General features: G+C 40.1%; 1 protein-coding gene across 3 annotated transcripts in view; it reads left to right on the top strand.

Moving 5' to 3' along the window:
• Window positions 1-19,691, top strand: part of ST6GALNAC3 (ST6 N-acetylgalactosaminide alpha-2,6-sialyltransferase 3) — a 250,560-nt gene extending 230,869 nt beyond the window's left edge. For all 3 annotated transcript variants that reach the window (XM_082053319.1, XM_082053320.1, XM_082053318.1), the window contains 2 exons: window positions 12,836-12,943; window positions 14,502-19,691. In XM_082053319.1, the coding sequence (XP_081909445.1) occupies window positions 12,836-12,943; window positions 14,502-14,688 (295 nt within the window). In that variant the 3' untranslated portion in view covers window positions 14,689-19,691. The remainder of the gene's footprint in view (window positions 1-12,835; window positions 12,944-14,501) is intronic.
• Window positions 19,692-20,150: the final 459 nt, after the last annotated feature.

Raw genomic sequence — 20,150 nt, 5'->3', positions numbered from 1 at the left:
GCACCCCAGGATACCATTGGCCTTCTTGGCCACGAGTGCACATTGTTGACTCATGGCCAACCTGTTGTCAACCAGAACTCCCCAGTTCTTCTCCGCAGTGCTGCTTTCCAGCAGGTCTGCCCCTACCCTGTCCTGGTGCCTGGCGTTATTCCTCCCCAGGTGCAGGACCCTACACTTGTCCTTGCTGAACTTCATCAGGTTCTTCTCGGCCCAGTCCTCCAGCCTGTCCAGGTCTCGCTGAATGGCCGCACAGCCTTCTGGTGTGTCAGCCCTTCCTTCCGCTTTTGGAAAAAGAAATATTTTCCTAAACTTTCTGGGTACATTGGAATATGCACTTTTGCATTATTTCGTTCCTCTGGTGCTAAATGAGGATGCTCATTTCTAAAACCTCTAAAGCATAGACAGTTTGCCTACGACATTTAAATTCAGATTGAAGTAAGAAAGTCCAATTTGTACAAGCTTGGAGAGGTTTTGTTAATACCAAGCATATCTGAATATGCCTGTCTTCGTACCTTTGCAGGATTTCACATTGCCTAATATAATGTTCGTCATGGTTTTAATTTTTCCTCAAAATGGATCTCTTTTATGTCTGCTATTTACCATCCTTGCCAGAGTCGTTGAGCACAAGAAATTCAGTATATACAAGATGCAGGAACTGCTTTCTTCCTTGTACTCATGTAACAGGTAATGGATGGTTTTAAGAAAGGATCTTTACTCTGTGCTTTACCTATTCATGTGTAGGATTTTGATTTCATTTGAAATGAAAGGCGTAAACCTCAGGTCTGAAAACTAATAGAATTTCTGCATTTACCTGCTGATCCATAGCCTTTAGGTTAGATTGTGTGTCAGCCAGCCGTCGGCTTGTTGAATGAAGCAATACTTTAAAACTAATATGAAAAGATTTCTGTTATATGTAGCCTGACACCAGATATGAAGGCAGATTTCTGGTGGCTTATTATTGGAAATATTTTCCAGTGTGTCTGATAAGCAAGACTGAACAAGCCGTAGGAAGTAGACCTAATCAGATAATGCTGACTTGCAGAGCAGAAAAAAAGAGAAGAAATGTATTTTGCCTAAGTGCTATGCCTTCTCTTGTCAAATCTGAGGACAAAATGGCTAGTGGAGTGGCAAAAGGCACCACAGAGATCAAGGGGTAAAACTGCTGGTTTGTGAACGTGGCTGTTGCATCTATTTACTTGTATATATTCATTGTATGTACTACAGAACGTTTATATCTAAGTGCCTGAGTTGGAGCTCTGGAGATGGGGTATATAAAAAAGACAGGGACAACATCAAACTGGATCAGCTATTCATTTTTCAGTAAGTCTAGGTATTTTTTTTGAAACTTCAAAGGAATTTAAGATAGAGAGTTGTGAGGAAGCTCCCCGTGAAGGTTCAAATGCTGTGTTCTGCTCAGACTGTCAGTCCATGAGCATCCTTCGTAGAAATACATTTGAACACTGGGGATGTTCACAGGACGAGCAAATTCTCAATATGATCTAAGGACCATTCATGACGTTGCAGGGTGGAAGACGAAGGTCTTGTAGAGACGCTTAAAATGAGTTCCCAAAGAACTGAAGCAAAAAGATTCCTTTGTCATTTCCATGCCTAGATAAGAAGCGATAGTTACCACAGACTGATATTTAACACAGCTTCATATTCTCTCATCTCTTCAGATTGCATGGATTATATCAGCAGCACATTAATATTGCATAACAAATGTTTGCACTTTTACTTGTTGGCCTGGACACTTTTTCTTTTAAACTATTGTTGGAAGTTCCTGTTAGTTGTAGGTTTTCCTAAAAACACCTCAGCTCTTGGCTTTGTACCTTACAGCAGAAAAGAAATTTAATTGCATTAAATGTATTCTGCACTGATTTTTCCAAACAGCTATTGTGACCTTAAAGTTTTAATGGATTGTCTCCGTAAATTTATTAACATTCATATATGTTGGGAGTAAACATACTATCTGAGGCTTCTGCTTTATTTTTATTATTGTATATTTGGAATTCAAAATAAGGTTTATTTTGAGAAGAAAAATCAATAAATCATTTCAGTTGTCCCACATTTTCTATAAGTAATTTTAATTAGTTTAATGTCTTTTCTGGCAAAGGCTTATCAGGCAAATAGCATGAAGAGAAAAAGAAAAAGCCTCATAAAGAATGATGTTGTTTTGTAAAGCTAATTGTGATGCTATCTCCACTACTGTGTGTGATTGAACTCTTAATTTTTAATCTGGTATTCCTTCCAGCAATGTAGTTACTGGTGTGAGCCGAGGTTCTCTGTGACATTACTGTACAACAGATTTTTTTGCAGCTTTAGATTTTATAATTTGGTGCCAAAAATATGTAGTCTTGGGTCATCTATACTGTAACAAGCGGGCTGCAGTTTCTAGTTGTAATGAACTAGTTTGTTTTAATGTTTGATGTGCAAAGCTTATAGACAAGAACCCGGTTAAAGGTGACGTCCTGAGCTTTGATGGCTGAGGAGCAGCAGCAGCCCCTCTGGTGTGTGCTGGCAGGTGCCTGCGGAGCTTCCCTGGCAGCACAGCTGGGCCCCCACGTTACAGCTGACGCTGGGAACCACTGAAAAGATGATGACACTGAGAGCAATGAGTTATGTGGAGGAGAAACCAGAGCGTTTATTTATAAAGCAAAGGACCACTGTCCCGCTTCATGAATGTGCTCTAGTGACTTTGGTTCACTGGAAATATCGAATCCCTGAAGCTAAATAAATTCTTCACCATACTTGGTAACTAGGCATCATGCTGACAGTGAGCTGGTGAGATGATCAGTCTGATAGTTCTCGTGTTGACCATTCTCAAAAAGCTGGATTGTGGAAGACTTAGAAAATAAACTGATTTGTTACTTCCACTGAGAGCAGGGAAGCCATAAAAATTCTCTTTTAGAGCATTTCACTGTCATTTTAATAAGCACGGAGATTTTTCCTCCTCGCTTCCATTTGTATGAACCTTTTGCAGTCTATTCAATGAATATGGGAAGGAAACAGCCTGAAATTGTCTGTTGCTGAACGAACTGTGCAGTGGGATAGAAGGGAATCTACTCTGAGCCACAGTTCCTCTTCCAATGAGCTTCTCCGGGACGTCTTCTGCTTTTCTAAATAGTTTGCTGTATCATGCTTTTTTCTAAACGCTGCCATCTGAGAGAAGAAAACGCACCGTTCTTTGCCTGTTCTGCTGAATATGTCTGTCTGCAATCAAGGTGGTGCCTTCACTGCGAATACTTGTGTCAGTGGCTTTAGGCACCTGGCCTTCCAAAGACCCTGCTGCACAAATGGTAGTGGCTCTTGGTGGACAGAAGGGGAAAGACAAAAGGTAGTCTTGCATGTCCTGAGGATTTGGGACCCTCTGCTTCAAGTGGGGGCTTTAATTAGACCTCAGACGACTCTGTCCGATGTACATCAGCAAGGGGTGTCCATCAGAAAGCCAGCTACTGTGCGAACTGAGCAGTGGAGAAGATGGGGAAGATTCAGTAGCTCAGAGGCTGGGAGAACTTGCTTCTATCTAGATAGCTGAACAGATGTGAGTTAGTTAAGAAACCAGTGAAAGACTAGAGACGTTTGCATAGAATATAGAGAGTAAACAAGACCCTAATATTGAAATTAAACCATAGCATGTTACCTATAAATGTGTGTATCTTTCATTAAACTATATGGTTGGTTTTGAGTTGGTTTTTTTTTTTTAAAAAAAAAAAAAAGAAAAGAGAAATATTTTGTTCCTTTTTTACTTTAAGGAAAAGTTAATCTGGAGAAAGTCACAATAGTAAAAGGGAAGGCAACATCTGTGTTAATTAGCAGTTCATCTTCGAATCTTGACTGAGGGGTTACATTATGGCCTCTTGCATGTGAATTAAAATTCAAACCCACACAAGTTCTATTTTTATCTCCTTTTCTCCACATCAGAATAATTTGTCTGGATTTAAGATTTCATTTTTGCTAAAAATATTGATGTTCTGTAATCTAAAATGAACTTTTGGTTTGTGCAGAGAAGAGCACTGTGGCTCCAGATTCAATTTCAGAGAATGTGTCTTTATAACACAATGCAGCATTGGAGGAAGTTTCTATGGAGCAGTACTAAAAGGTCTTGCATTTCTTTTATTCTATTCTACCTGCTGTACTTCATGCAGAGACTTTTGTGTGCATGTTAAATTACTCCAAAGGTTCTGTTTCTCGTGATCGACAGCTAAGCTCTTTGGGGCAAGGACTGTCACATGTGGGTGTACAGTGCCTTGCACAGCGAGGATTTGCAGTGCTGCCCTAGTCTAAATAATCAGTGAGTAATTTAGCAACAATTTAGGATTTAATTTTACAATACCTGGCAACATTCTTATGGCTACCACAGCTGGGGAGACACAAGTCATTGATAGAGGGATAGGCACCCGTGAATGTCTTACATGTGGGGTGCTCTTTTCTCAGTGAATAATTTTGTTTCGTAAATGAAACTTCCCATTAGGATTATGACTGGCCCTCCGTAAGTCCATAAGCTTTTTTTGGATGAGCATTCATCTTGGTGAAAAGCACAGTTCTCAGATAAATGTGAAATGCGGGGAGAAAAATGTAATACTGCCTTCTTTTCCATGTTACCATCAAAAGAAGTAGCGATTGGATTGTAGGAAATGTAAGAGGGTATCAGCTAGATCCACATCAGTGTGGCTTCTGCCAGCTGAGTGTTCCGCCCACTCAAATAAATAGTCCAGGTACAGTCTCATGATAGGTGTTGTTTTATTTTCACCATAGCAGTAAACCAAAATACCTTTATAAAAGCCTCTGCGCGTATCCCAACGCCACAGACATGCAATGTGCACCTTTAGAAAATCATCTCATATTTTTTGCTTTAAACATAAAAAAAAAAAAAGAAAATGTTTTTATGACAAATCCAAGCTGCTTTCAGACAAGATTAGATGAACTCTCTCTAGTATCTTGCCTTGACAAGGTGAGAGCTAATCAAGAAATTACTTCTGTATTCACCTACAATAGATTTCAGTAAAATATGCAGCTAGGAGTAGTAAGTGCCCTGTAATACCAAAAGAAAAGGGTGGGAAAGCCTGCTTAATTAATTCTCTTTAGGGATCCTGGATTAACTGCAGCTCTGTTTAGTTTACATCCTCCCTGGAGAAGAATGTGCAGACCCAAGACAGCAAGTGTTGATTTAAATGTAGATGCAGGAAAAAAGTCACTGTTGTCTTTTTTCTTGCGCTCGGCACGCTTTCAAATTTTGATTCATTTTTTATTACAAAGGATGAAAATCTAAATCCTTCTCTACTCCCTTTTGTGCTGTGGGAAAATATTGAACCAGTGCTTAGTAAACTGGGTGCAGGTACTGGTGAAGAGGACAGCACAGAAAGTTGCCCCACAGAGACTGTGGCACAGGTTGTAAAACCTGTGTCAAGGTTTCAGCCGTCACTCCCTTTGTCAGAGCCATCAGGGACTGCAGTAAGTCTGACCTATTAATAGTATCACAGTATCACAGTATGTTTGGGATTGGAAGGGACCTCAAAAGCTCATCCAGTGCAATCCCCCCATGGAGCAGGAACACCCAGATGAGGTTACACAGGAAGGTGTCCAGGCGGGTTGGAATGTCTGCAGAGAAGGAGACTCCACAACCTCCCTGGGCAGCCTGGGCCAGGCTCTGCCACCCTCACCAGGAACAAGTTTCTTCTCAAATTTAAGTGGAACCTCTTGTGTTCCAGTTTGAACCCATTACCCCTTGTCCTACCATTGGTTGTCACCGAGAAGAGCCTGGCTCCATCCTCGTGGCACTCACCCTTTATATATTTATAAATATTAATGAGTCACCCCTCAGTCTCCTCTTCTCCAGCTCCAGAGCCCCAGCTCCCTCAGCCTTTCCTCACACGGGAGATGCTCCACTCCCTCCAGCATCTTGGTGGCTGCGCTGGACTCTCTCCAGCAGTTCCCTGTCCTGCTGGAACTGAGGGGCCACAACTGGACACAATATTCCAGGTGTGGTCTCCCCAGGGCAGAGCAGAGGGGCAGGAGAACCTCTCTGACCTACTGACCACCCCCTTCTAACCCACCCCAGGTACCATTGGCTTCCTGGCCACAAGGGCCCAGTGCTGGCTCATGGTCACCCTGCTGTCCCCAGGACCCCCAGGTCCCTTTCCCCTACGCTGCTCTCTAATAGGTCATTCCCCAACTTACACTGGAACCTGGGGTTGTTCCTGCCCAGATGCAAGACTCTACACTTGCCCTTGTTATATTTCATTATTTTTTTCCCCGCCCAACTCTCCATTCATATACATACATACATATATATATAGGCTGGAAAGTAGGGTTTACAATTACAATTCTTTAGCCTCGTTTCTTTTTTTGTGTGCTTTGCAGTGAGCTGGTCCTCTCTGATTACCCTTGATAAACAAGAATTCTCCTTTTCTTCTCTGAGCTGAGCAGCAAAGGCATCTGAAGGAGCCCTCTCTGCCTGAATGAAATAACTTCCTTCTCTCGTTGCCTCGGTTCACGACTGAGCTGTGTCAAAGTCAGGTTAAGGAACCAGAAATAAGGGAGGTACAGAAGCCTGGGCAGCAGAAGTCAATTTCTTTCAGCTGCCTTTCCCCCCCCCCCCCACCCCGCTCCCTCCTTTGTTTCAGGTTTACATGGATATTTTGAGTAGAGCAGAGAAAGAGAGGAAAGAAAGAAAACAATATGCACACAACACAAAGATTGGAACTATATGCATAAATTACACACCCAAGCAGATGTCGCATGGATTTCAGTAATTGCAGTAGCAGATTCTTCATTATTTCTAATATTGTTTTTGCCTGTCTTGCCAAAAATCGTAAATAGTAAGTCAAATAGTTGTATTTTTTAATTAGATGCAGTTAAATAGAAAGCCTTATTTTTCGTGTTCCCTTTTGTAATCATTCAGAAGTGTCCTTGCTGTCTTATTTTTCAAGGCCATTTGACATAGGATTTATTAATTTTCAAAACTCTTTTCAAATCAGATTATGGGGAGAGATTCTTATGGGGTAGTTTGTGACTTAGGAGTAGCTTTTTCTGTGGTTTTATAGCAAATTCAACCGAAACAGATTCTTGTCCTACGTGTTCCATTGGTGCAGTATTGATATAGATAGAAAACTCATCTTTCTGGAGATGACTGGCCAGTGTGCCACCGGACTGCGGTTTATTTTCACAGTAAGGATGATCTGCCAAGAGTTTGGGCTGGCAGGGGTGCATCCCTTCTCCATTCCCAGGTACATCTTGCTGGTCACGGCCACTGTCTGAATCTGGAATGTGGTCCGTGCTGTTCAGAATGCATTCCACTTGTTTAAGCTTTGCATAAAACCATACATGATGGATAATAAAACATCTGTCCATATATAAATGTTTCACTTTTCAGAATGACCTGAAGCACCGTGTGGGCTTTTAAATGTGTGAGACAGTCTGCTCACTGCTAGAGGGGCATGGGTGTTTATTATTAGATGTCCTGCATGGCTGTGGAATGCAAAGCAAGCACGCGCGTGCATACACACACGTACGAAACAATGAATAATTATGAAAAACAACCGCTGAACAGGTATCTTTATAATGCAGAAATAGCAACCGTTTTTACCAAGTGAAATCAATTCTCTGTGCTTGTGTCTCCATTGCTCTTCTTGTGCTATTTTTTCTGCACAAAGCACATAATGAAATTATTAGCAACAAAGCACTGAGTCTTACAGAAAACCAAATTACATCTAAGCTAGTGCTCACATTCTTCAGCATTTAGACTCTTGCCCTTCTCCTGTACCAAATGTACTTCATTTTTTTCCTCTCAAGAAAACAGTTTTCTGGCATGAGAAGTACATGTCCTCCTCAGAGGAGAGGTGCTAGGAAACCAGCCTTGCCATTCTCTCAGAGGTGGGGACATTCTCCTGTCAGTTCACTCTAATCTGTCATTAATAAATCTACTTTTGATATGAAGAGGAAAGCACAGACCAAACTCGGGGAATGTGATTGTTTAATATGGCAAAGAAGAAGAGTTGCTCAGCAGATATATTCAGAGATGCTTCTGCAGAAGAAAAAAATACATCTCAGTCAACGTAGGTACCGCGATAGCACTAATCTGGCAAGTATAGAATTAAGTAATGGGTCACCAGTTTGTGCTGGTAGATAAATTTCCAATTTTTTTCGTTGTAAGGGAACACCATTATTCAGCAATGCAAAATCCTGCAGTAACCCAGGGAGAAGAAGAGCTGGTTGTCTTTAACAAGGGAGCATGGTTGGGCCATGGACCTTCTACCCTCATTGCCGAGGGTCGGTGACAGACGAGGCTGACACGGGGCGAGTGGCAGGGGGCCGGCAAAACCAGAGCGTGCTGACCCCCTCCCAGGGGATCCATGGGGTCGCGATGCACTGCGGATACAAATTCCTCAGTGCCACAGACATGTCTACCTGAATATGGTCTAAACTAATCTTGACACAGTTCTTGAAAATATTTCTATTCATTTGGAATCACTTTGACAAATCTTTTAGCATGCTGGAAGGACATCTCACCTGATGAAGTCTCCGCTCTGTGGATTACAGGTCTCTTAGTTTGTTTAGACCCATATACTTACTTATAATTCTTTATTAATCAAGGGGCCTGGCAAGCTGCTGCAAATAAAGCTGCTGCTGATTCAGTAGTTTGGTAGGAGGGTCATCTGAGAATTAGAGTCTATAAACAGCCATTTTGAAAAGATAATGTTCTTTGTCAATCAATTGGTCTGGAGAATCTCATCATTTCAATCTGTCATTGTTGAATTTTATTTTCCTGCAATATTTTGAAAAAAAGTAAAAAAGGCAAAGTGTCTAGTTAATGCTTTTGGCAAGCTCTCTGTTACTTGATAGCTTCTTGAAGTGCTACATTTCTTCGTTTTTCTTCTTAATTAACACTCTTAATTGACCTTCTGTGCTCTAATTTATCCCAGTAAATAATTAAGGAAAAAAAAAAGGTTCTGAATTCTTTTCTGCATTTTCATTGCTTGTCTACAGAACATCTCTGCCTCAACAAACTTTTGGTTTTTTACCACTGAAATCCCCACTGGAAATTACAGCCCATTGAACCATAGAGCTAGAATTGATTATGCACATTAAAAAATCCTGGAACTATTGAACGAATAAGAGAACTTCCTGGAATTCGATGGTAAAATCAGAACTCAAGTGACAACAAAACTTTTACCTGCCCTGGATCAGGAAGAAAATATTTGATGTTCTTCTGTTTTCCCCTGATAAGAGAAGGAACCAGTTTTTCCTTCATTTAGCCTCCATCAAAGCACGGTTATAGATGTCAAAGTAGATGAATTTCAGTCGCCAACATTTTTATTGGGCTCTATCTATCCCATCTTATTTATATCATTTATTATGCTTTTTTACAATATCGGAAAGCTAAGGCTGAAGAACCATGTCTAATTGCTTTTATTTTTAATTAATTCTTTATGTATCACACATTAGCATTTTAGCAATCCTAAATATGTTTTTTATAATTTCCTTCTAAAATGTAGAACGCAAGGCTCCTTTTTAAGGTGTTGTGAGAAACTATAGTCAGTTCTTTCTCTTGGACTTATGGAAAGCATTACTAAAAATGCAAATCCTATGTTTTGAGACTTTAAACTTGCAAATAACTATGAATCTTGGAGCTTACTTTTATATTCTGAGATGAAATAATGACAGTTTAAGCACTTAAACCTTCACTAAGAACAAGATAGGCAAGAATATACTTTGTTTCAAGCATCTTAATTAAGTTGATTCCATTGGTCTTTTCACGTGTTTAATGTTAAGAATACGCTTATGTACTTGTCTGAAATGCTGGATGGTATTTAGCAGAATGAATTACATCCCAATAACTAACATTTATTTAAGAAGCCAAATGATGTAGGAAGTATGCAAAACAAGCTTTCATTCTCAAGATAAACAGACAAAGTAAGTTTTTGTGAGAATTGCCATTTTATTGCTGCATCCAGTTGTAAATCATGTCTTGAAAGCAAAACCATCTTTTTAAATGCATTTTTTGAAAAACAGTGCATTGTTTTCTTCTGAGCTGTTCAGACAATTTCCTGCCTCGATCTGGTGCCCCATTAATTTTAGAGTATAACAAAAAGTCACTATGAGCCACAGGGAAGAATTTTGGATTTGCTGCATGCACATATATCACCATAGATTTGCCTATAGTTGTTTTATGGATGATGTTTAACAAACTCCTGCTTTCCCTGTTTTGAGATGAATGTCCCCCTTCGCTCAGCTTCGTGCAGTGACATAGCCTTACGCTACTCATACATGGAGGATCCTTTTCAGTGTGTAAAATGTGAAATTTGAATGCAATTACAGTAATGAGAGGAGCTCCTTCTCATGAGTCTCAAAAAGCCCTGGCCAAAATCCATGTAAAACTCTCCTGTAGAGAAAGAAATTGAGTGCACGGTGTTAGCATAATAGCAAGAGCTGAGACATTGCTTTGCACTACAGCTTTATGGGATGATATTTTTAAAAGTATTCAGAGATTTATGACTTTTTAGGGACATCGCAAATTGTTTTCACAGATCTAATATTGCTTTCATTAGAATGTTGAATGTATGTTTACGGTATCAGATTGAATTCTAAGGTGTTACCAAATCATCCAGAATCCCCACTGCTTAAGCATATTCCCTTGTATCCCTATGTATCTTCAAAGGAAAAAAATGGGAGCAATTTAAGTGCTTTGTTTTAAAGTACATAATCTGTATTCTGTCATGTACTTCATCTCCCAGGGAAGGTATCTGGGAACTCACTCTGCTGTTTTTATTTATCCTGCCAGTGTAGTATATAGATGAGAGGACTAAGGTCCAATGGTGTTAAAATAAGACATGAAATATTGATTAATTCTCTTTTAAAATTCCTTTTTCCTCCTGAGTGTAGCAAATTTCAGATGCTACTGTCAATATAGTACTCTCCAATAAACCTCCATTATCGGAAGGGTCCTGATCTTCACAGTGTTCTTATAAATAGCTATTATGATTTTAAATGGCTTTAAAAACTCAAGGCTAGTGTTCTTCTGGCACAAGAACAGAAAGCAAGTTAGAAACAATGCAGCTTTTTATCATGGCAGAATGTTACTCTGAAATAACCTGAATTGGACTGGGAATTCTCTTCGCTAGACAATAGCAGATCATTCTGTTTGAAGAAAGGAAGATCCTAAGGGGACAGATAAACACATGCACATTTTCATGGCTACAAAGGTGTCAAGTAAAGAAGCACAATCATAGTTGGTGTCCACCTAATGGAACACGGGTATTTGACACCCTGCCTTTTCTTCCCACTTGTCATCCTTCAGTGCCAAGTTAACCCTGTATTTATGGTTTCCAGAATGGTCCCTTAGGAAAGCATCCAAGGCAGGTAGTTAGGGGTCTCCCCAAGGAGAAGAACATTTCAGTAAAAGTAGAGATAGAAGTTTACACCAGCTAACCCATGAAGGAAGGTAGACATGGGCAAGAAAGAGAGGATTTAGCAATTTAGCACAAGCTCCTTTCAGTGTTCCTGAATACGGTAGAACTCTCTGGGAGCTGAGGTAATTGGTTTTCACTAAGAAAAATCAGTCAAGGTTCAACAAAAAAAGAGCAAGGAAGTAACACAGAATATGAGCCAAAAGCCACTGATTGGCAGATTTACCTGGGGGGCAGGAGACCATAGTACGTTCTTGTTCTGAACCAGGAAGAAACGCCGGAGTTGATTCCTCTATCTCACAGGAAAGTTGGGGTTTATAGGCTGGATAAGTTGCTATATGATTTATTTTTATTTTCCACATGAAAGCTTTATTCCTACCCCAGGATGAAAATGTTTTCGGAAGATTTTGTTGACAGGGATAACTGATTCGCAGATAGGCCTACCTGGGAGCTCTTTTGCAGCAAATCTTAATTGTGTGCAAACCTTAGTCTGCTTTAACTTATGATGGAGAACAGACTGCTCCCTGCTGTACCCAAAACCTAAGAGCTAAAAGATGTGGCATAAAGCTAAACTATCCCCTCCTCTCACTCACACCCAACTCTCTCAAACTGAGACAAAGCTGGGGCTCTATTAACATCACAGAATCGTATTTGGGGAACTCTGTTGACTCCCCGTCCCCTATGGTAACATTTGCATGAGTAGAGCGAGCAGGATTTGGTCTGTAATTAACGACGCATGTTTGCTCACAAAGCCGGTGTGTAAGCCAAATCCTTACACATGTCATTTGTTCTCACTCATGCAGGTAATACTTCTACACTGATTTAATGCAACTAGTTATTTCAGCAAAGGTTATCAATCTGGGCACTGTCTTCTGGTGTTTTTCTCTCTGCTATGTCATCTTAAAGAATGGTGACACAAACGTATATAAAGCAACATGCAAAAAATTTTGGTTTTCAAAGCCTCGTTTTACATGCTTTTCTACCAAAATGTCTTTAGAAGTTTCATTGCTGTGTGAATTTTCAAGCCCACTGCAGATCAAGGTTTTTCTTGTGGAAGGGGATGTTGGATATTCACGTGCACACAGCACAAACTCTGCCAGTAGTTTGCTTTCTGGTGAACTTTGTCCCGTTTTACACAGTCTACTAATTGCTGTCCTTCAGACATAAAAATGAAATAGTTTCTGTCTCAAGGGAGATGCATTGTTTGACTTCAGATATTGAATGGGGTATTTTTTCTGTGGACAATAGCTTGAGGCCCCAAGCTGGCAAGAATGAGAGTATATCTATAAATAATTCAAAATAATTGTATGGTTTTGACAGATTGTCAGGTTGCTTAATGCCTTTTGTCCCAGGTAATAGATTCTATTTCTTTGACAAAGTGTTGATAATTTCTCATTGCAATTTGTTTTGTGTATGTTGTATTTTTACAGAGTCCAGTCAGGTTCATATCTCAGTACGGGTTGGTTTACCTTAATTTTGGCTATGGATGCCTGCTATGGAATTCACGTCTATGGGATGATAAATGACACCTACTGCAAGTAAGATCACAGGAAATTATTTTCATACATCTACAATTCTGATGTCTTGTCAAAATTTTGTGATTTATTTTAATATCGTAAATCCAAAAAATGGATCAGGCAGTCACTTCCCGGTGTTTTGCCTTAATGTGACACTATTGTTAGCTCAGTTAGTCTTGATATGGCATTTGCTGTTGAGAAAATAAGAACATTTACAAAATCTAACATTGGATGTCATAAGTAACTGTTTTTAATGAAAGATCTTTCGTGGTTTCTGAATTAGTTGGCAACAAAGTATTTTCATATTCTTCTGACAAATGTACTTACTTCTACTGCTAAAACAAATCTATAGAGGAAACAGTAATTATTCTCTGAATACCAAATACACCGGGAAGTGAAAGGACCTGGTTAGCCCAGGGTAGTTACCTGAAATTACATTTCACCACCATTGAGCAACCTGCTTGAACTTTCAAGGTTATATATGGCTTGTTTTCAGTAGTAGGGGGTTTCTAATTAGATAATAAAACAAGTCCTGCGAGCTTTATCACAGTAAACTGACATAAATTCCAACCAACTACTGGTAGCGACCTCACAGTGACAATGGATTAATTCTGTTGTCAGAAGTAAAACTATACACGCAATCTAAGTTAAGTGCTTTAATCTACACTATATGGTAGCAAAATATAAAATGAAACTATTCCTCATTCAGAAAAGCAGAAAATGTCATAACCGATGTGTGATACTAGTACAAGTCTATTCTTCTGTAGCTAGGCTGGTTCAAGTCCTGCATGTAACCCGTTCAGTGGGTCCCAGGTTCCTAAAGTCAGGTCTTTGTGTGGACCCCCAGTCCACATTCTCTGTTACTCCTCATTCCTGGCAGACTCTTAAAAAAAAAGAAAATAGAATTGAGTCACAGCTGTTTAATTAGGGTATCTTAACATTAGAGACTGAGTTTTTAGAACTTGCAGATTTCACTGATTGAGTGAGTCATCCAGATGGAATGAACATATGTTGTTCTTTGTTTATGAAAATACAGTAGGCGCCCTGAGATGAGGGGTGGCAGGACTAAAGTTGTCCTCATAGAGTTCAGGCAAGTTGGCATTGCTTAGACCTGATGTAAAACCAGTTAACAGCATGATAGCTCTTCATTCTGTTAACGGCAGAGAAGGGCGGGTTTTCTTAAACTGCAGTTCTGACTGCATTGCTGACTTATATAATGTATATTCTTCTTATAACTGCTTTATTCAGCCAGTTCAAGAACCAGTGTCAAGAGAAGACTTTGCTTAGTGATGGAGCCTTTATGGGCTGAGTTCTCTCAGGCTAAACAAAATGTGCCGTACCTGTAAGAGCCAGCCCATCAGCTGCTTACTGACCGATAAGACCAGTGTGTGTTGAGATATACACTTAGTTTCGTTTTCTATAGGAAAATTCATACAAATCATGCTGTAATGAAAGCCCATACAATTTAGCAGAGGAGCTCAGGTGCTGACACATGGAAAGGATTTCAGATAATTCAGGTGCAGTATATATTAATGTTTTTCTTGGAAATAATACTTAAATGTATCTCTTTTTTTCCTAGGTCAGAAGGCTTTCGTAAAGTTCCCTACCACTATTACGAGCCAGGAAGAGATGAGTGTGAGGAATACTTTCTGCACGAAAATGCTCCATATGGAGGCCATCGGTTTATCACAGAAAAGAAAGTATTTGCTGAATGGGCCAAGAGGCACACAATAATATTTACCCACCCCAACTGGACAGTGTCTTGATATTGGTTTTCTTAACTCTCCCTTAACAGCATATTACAAAAATATCTCCGTTTACAAGAATTTTGCTTACATCTGGCTGGCCTTTCTCAGCGTAGGTAACACTAAACTGAAAACTAGAAGACAAAGAGGGTGATGGTTCAGCTGTTAAGCAAGATTAATCATCTGTGGAAGGCAGACACATTGTTTTTTATTTCTTAGGGTTTTACTCCTCACAATGCACTTTATACTTTAACTGGATTTTACTTCAAGGCAGTAGCAGTTAAAGACAGATGAGATTTTCTAAGTACAGGTGTGCACACAGAGAACATGGTGGTCCTTTAAAACTTGTCCATCACCTTAGTTAATTCAAATTAGTATTTTTAGCTCATTTGTGGTACTGCAGCACTAGTTCCATTTGTGGGATTAGTAGAAATTTTCTGCAAAAGAACTATGAGGAAAAGTATAGACCTCCAAGGTGTACGAGTGAGTAAATTCTGAAAAACACGTGAATACATTGATACATCTGAGCACCTGTATATGTGGTAAAATCAGAGATGAGCTAAATGTGGTTCTTGAACTGTAAAAAACTCTTGCATGAGAAGATACTGTTTACTTGAGGCTCTTGCTGATCCATTAATAACTTCTGAAATGCAGCGTCATTCCACCCTGGTCAGGCTGCACCGTCTTGGATGACGTGTTCTATACTTTCTGAGGCTGTTGTCCCACAGTTTGGTTCCACAGCATGGCATTTAGCAAAGACTGTGTTTTGCAGCCCATGATAAACCTTTGGCTGTTGTACCAAGCCTGCTGTTAGTACCCAAGCTGGTTAGTGTAAAGTTGTCTGATGAACATTTCCATTTACTTCAGGTGTGCCTTTGTGTTGCTCCAACATCCAGATACCAGTATTTTGACAGTATTTTCCCATCAAAATGTCATCCATCAGCTGCGAGGATTAATTTAAATCCATAAAGCACTTTCCTGATGAAGAATGCTACAGAGCATTTATTTATTCTTAATACAAAACCAACGGTACCTGTCTTTTATTCTTGTCGGTTGGGTATTTGAAGAGAGTGACAGTGTGTCTGGATCTGATGGCGAATTGTTCTGTGAATCCACTTTCCTACCAAGGATAATATGCAACACTGAGTTCTTTCAGCTTGCATTGCTTCATATGGAGTTGGAAGAACTCACCATCTCACGATATTATCTGCACATCAAGAGGCAGCTCAAGAATTTTAAAATATACTCATCTTTAGTTGAAATCTGTATTTCCAAGCTTACTCTTATGGAAAGTTTTCAAGTGCAGCAGACTCATTCATAACATGTCCATAATTCCACTACACATGTGAGTTTTATTTAAACCGTATTTAAATTAATGCTTTAAGTTTAACATCTGGAATGTCAGATTCAATACTGTAATAGCCAATACTGTGAACACTTGAAAAAAATACGTGTGGAACAAGACACACAGGGTTTACTCACACTACTTAAATATTAACCAACAGGAAACTTTGTATGCTTTTGTAAATCATGAAAAGGGGAAAGTAAAAAGCTATTTTTACATGTAAGTATTTGTATACTGACTATTTCCTATTGTATATTTGTATATATGAATCTGTATTTTCTATGTTCATGGCATATATATTCTCTCATCAGCAGCTGCAGTTCTTAGGATGAGGAGGAAATCTCTTCACCTGTGCTGCTCCTCCTGAGCATTGGTTTCGTGTTCCTGTTGGTAGGTGGTGCCAGGGTATCATCTCTCTTGCCCCTTCTACTGCAAATGCAGCTTTCTGATTTTATTTTTAATATAGCTCAGCTTTCACTGCTTACTTTAGTGCTCTAAGTGCTCATGCTGGTTGTCAGACAAAGACTGGGGCCATGTTTCTGATCCTGGATAAATATCTATATTCAAATACACGCTCTGTCCCAGCCTTCTCGTGTGACTTGATGTCTCACCTTCCTCTTCGGAAATGGAGAACAATAATATTTTCCTACTCCCTGTCTCGACTGACTTTCTTGTAAGCTCTTGAGACAGATACTCTCATTTGCAATGTATTTGTATAATGCCTTGCAGAAGAGGTGCCCAGAGTGTCTGAAGGCTACAGACAACGCTGTACTATGGAAATAATTTAAAGTGGCTGCTTCTTGTCCCTGGAGTTTAAAATCAATTGTAGGCTAATATAGCATGGGATGAAAACAAGAGGGGGAAGGGTCATGGATGGATGAAGAGTTGCAGTTGCAAAAGACAGTAAACTAGATTTATAGCCATATGCATATGCATCTTTTCGGTTCAGATGGATGGCTGGATAGATGGAAAACTAATAAAAAAACTGTAATGCAGGATTTGAAGAATGCAGGATATACGGAACTAGGGAGAACATTCCACGGATATTGTACAGCCTGGGAAAACCTATAGCTCCCCTGTGGGAAGGGGAGCTGAAAAGGAGAACATGGGTCAAATTGAAGTTGTATTTAGAAGGCCTTTGGATTAATAGAAAGTTGCTGTGAAAGTGCTGCATATGTCAGTGCAGATGGGCTGGACAGACTTACATCAGAAGTGTCCTCATGAAACAAAGTCTTTCTCCCCAGCGAGCACAGAATAAGGGTTCTGCCCAAGCTGTGCTCACATGCAAGGCAGTTTTTAAGCCTGAGAAAGTTTTTAAGATAATTAAGACTTGCCAAATCGCCATAAATCAGTTGTGAATTATGTGTTTCATGCTGAAGCTCCTTGTAGGGTGCGTGCATGCCGTATGAAACAATATCTCATGCAAAGGCTAGCGAAGAAAAATACAGCTCTAAGAACAGCTAAATGTACAGCAAAACTGAGAACATCATTAGAGTGCAGTTGTCAGAGCAAAGTAGAAGTGTTGCTCTCTGCTTGGATTTGCAGTAGGAGCAGATCCACTTTTAGAAACATTGCAGCAGGCTTCATTCACACAAGAGTAAATGAACATCAGCTCCTTTATTTAAATGAGCCTGTCTTTAGCATAAACTAAACACATATTTGCATGATTTTTATTATATCAGTAAAGAACTGTGACCGCTGTGTTAAAAATGATTCTACAAAGAAATTACTTCGTTGAAATCTCTTAAAAATCAGCACTGTGGTACTGAAGAAAGAATCTCAGTACTTGGCTGTGTAGTGGGAGACCTCGATGATTCATCTTCTGAGAGCAGTTAAGACATCGGCTGAAAATCTTTAATTCTTTAAAATAAAGCCTACTAGAGCTTACCTGAACGTAATCAGATCCTAATTGCTTATTCATTCAAGTAGTCCTATTTTAATCAACTACTCATGTGTATAAAACAAGCAGGGAGTTTACCTGAGGTTTTCAAAATAGGTATTCACATTGCAGCTAATAGAGGAATACTCACAAGTAATTTGACTTTTTTTCTTTTTCCCTGTCAGTCAGCTAAATAGTCAGCAAATGTTTTATTTTATAGCTTAGTTATTTTTCTAAAATAGACTTTTGGAACAAAAAAAAAGAAAAGGGGCATTTATTGTTTGGTCTGCTGTAGGCTTGCTTTTAATGAACACTTAAGTTTTAATACACTTCATGTATTATGTTGCATTATTTCTGATTTAATTTTTTTCAAGAAAAATAAGTTTAAATAGGAGCAGAAAGTTTTCGAGTGGCTAACTACAAATCCACAGGTAATTAACTGAATAACATAAAAACCTGGCTTTTGTTTTTCTCAACAGACACAGCAGACATGATCCCAGCCTTCTCATTCCTAATAGACGGCCAGATCACAGCCCTCTGCTTACACTAAGGCCTCTTCACAGGATGAAAGAAAGTAGTCCATGTATCCAGCCAAATTCCCTTTCCATCTGGGCTGGGAGGCTCCATCTGCAGACTGCTTGAATCAGTTACATCAGTAAGCCAGGAGGACTGAGGAGGAGTTCTGCTTAGGAGCAGATGGTGTCTCAAGTTCTAAAAAATGCCCCTAAAGTGCTTTAGGAGAGGAGAAGCCATTTCTCTCTCCTGGAAACACTTTTCCAAAGTATTCTGTTTCTTCAAAGGTAGAACTATTGTCCTACTCTCTCCAGTAGGAATTACCAGCAGTGGGAAAACATGCCCTTTGCAGGAAAAAGCAGAGGCAAATTCTGTGTTGCTAAAGGTTTCTATCTAAACAACACCAGGGATGAAGAAGTCAGCCTAACACAACGTAAATTATCTGAAGACTCACTGATTTAGGAATCTCTGAGGACTCAGTTAGAAACTAATGGAAACCACTTTGGCAAGTTCACGACTACAGTGCCCACGCCAGTAAAATCTTTGCGCTCCTGGGTACTAAGGTAAGCAGTGGCTGCCTGAGAAGTACCATGTGCACACAATGCGTTGCACAGCTAATGGAGAGGGGCCCATCCAGCACTTGGAGGGCTGGTGCAGATGGTCTTTATTCACCAGCTCATGAGCTGGACAGAAGTAGGACCCCACACCAAGATAGCTGGCAGCAGAGCACAGACGTACAGCCAGAGCACATGTCCAGGTAAGTAAGATTTTAATAAGTAATCACTCATTAATTATAACTGGAGGGTGCCCCTAGTAAGTAAAAAATCAGAAGCACTTTACATACCGATGCTTATATTTTGCTGATATTTTTTTTGCTACATGTATCTCAAAAGTAGCTCACATAAGTCTGGGGTATTTTTATGATGAACCTTAGGGTACCCACCAGAGTGAGACTGTGTTAGTGCCAAAGGATCACACTGGAGCTGGCTGTGGTCATTTTGATGTACTGCGTACAACAGAGAGTCATGTATTTACCAAAAAAGGACTGTTTTTCCTGACTAGGCATAGTTCTTTTGAGGAGAAAGTGTTTGATTTTCAGCAGATGTGTCTCATTCTGTTCCTTCTTTCCTGAGAGGATGCAGAGGATGTGACTTAACCATGGGGGAGTGAAGAATGATATGGTAAATAGCCAACCACCAGATTCATATCTATTTTTCTAGCTATTGCTGTGATGTATAGCTAATGACAGAGAGAAAAGCAAGCTGCTTGTAAACTTTGTGTAATCTACAGAATTCTCATGTGTGTGTGTTCTGGATTGGAGTCTCCTAGGCAAACCCTCCAGAAAGGGGCTGAAGGAGAAAGACAGGGTCTCTCCACATTGAAGGACAGGGCTTCTATGGAAGCCATCATCATCAGAATGGCATCCCTGGGCCTGCTCCCCCCCATTGCCAGCCCTGTCGGGTGGCACACACCCTCCAGCTGACCTACGCAGCCTGTGAGCTGCCCAAAGTCTGTCCCGTCCTCCCCTTCCGTGGGGCCAGGGGAGCGGTGATGCTGCCCTGGGGGTGAGGAGTGATGGGTGCCAGCGCAGGGACAGTCCCTCGAACCAGCAGCATGGTCTTGCTTAGCGCACAGTCTCACCTCACGTGTTGAACTCCGTTTCTTGGAATGCGGCGGGAAATATTTCACTGGGTTTTGTTATTGTTTGTAAGATTGACTCACAAAGAGTGACCATTGTATAGGTGT

This window comes from Streptopelia decaocto (genome assembly GCF_964273445.1).
Source record: "Streptopelia decaocto genome assembly, chromosome: 5".
NCBI lineage: Eukaryota > Metazoa > Chordata > Aves > Columbiformes > Columbidae > Streptopelia > Streptopelia decaocto.
The sequence above is the reverse complement of the archived record's forward strand: the minus strand, read 5'-3'. Positions and strand labels throughout refer to the sequence as shown.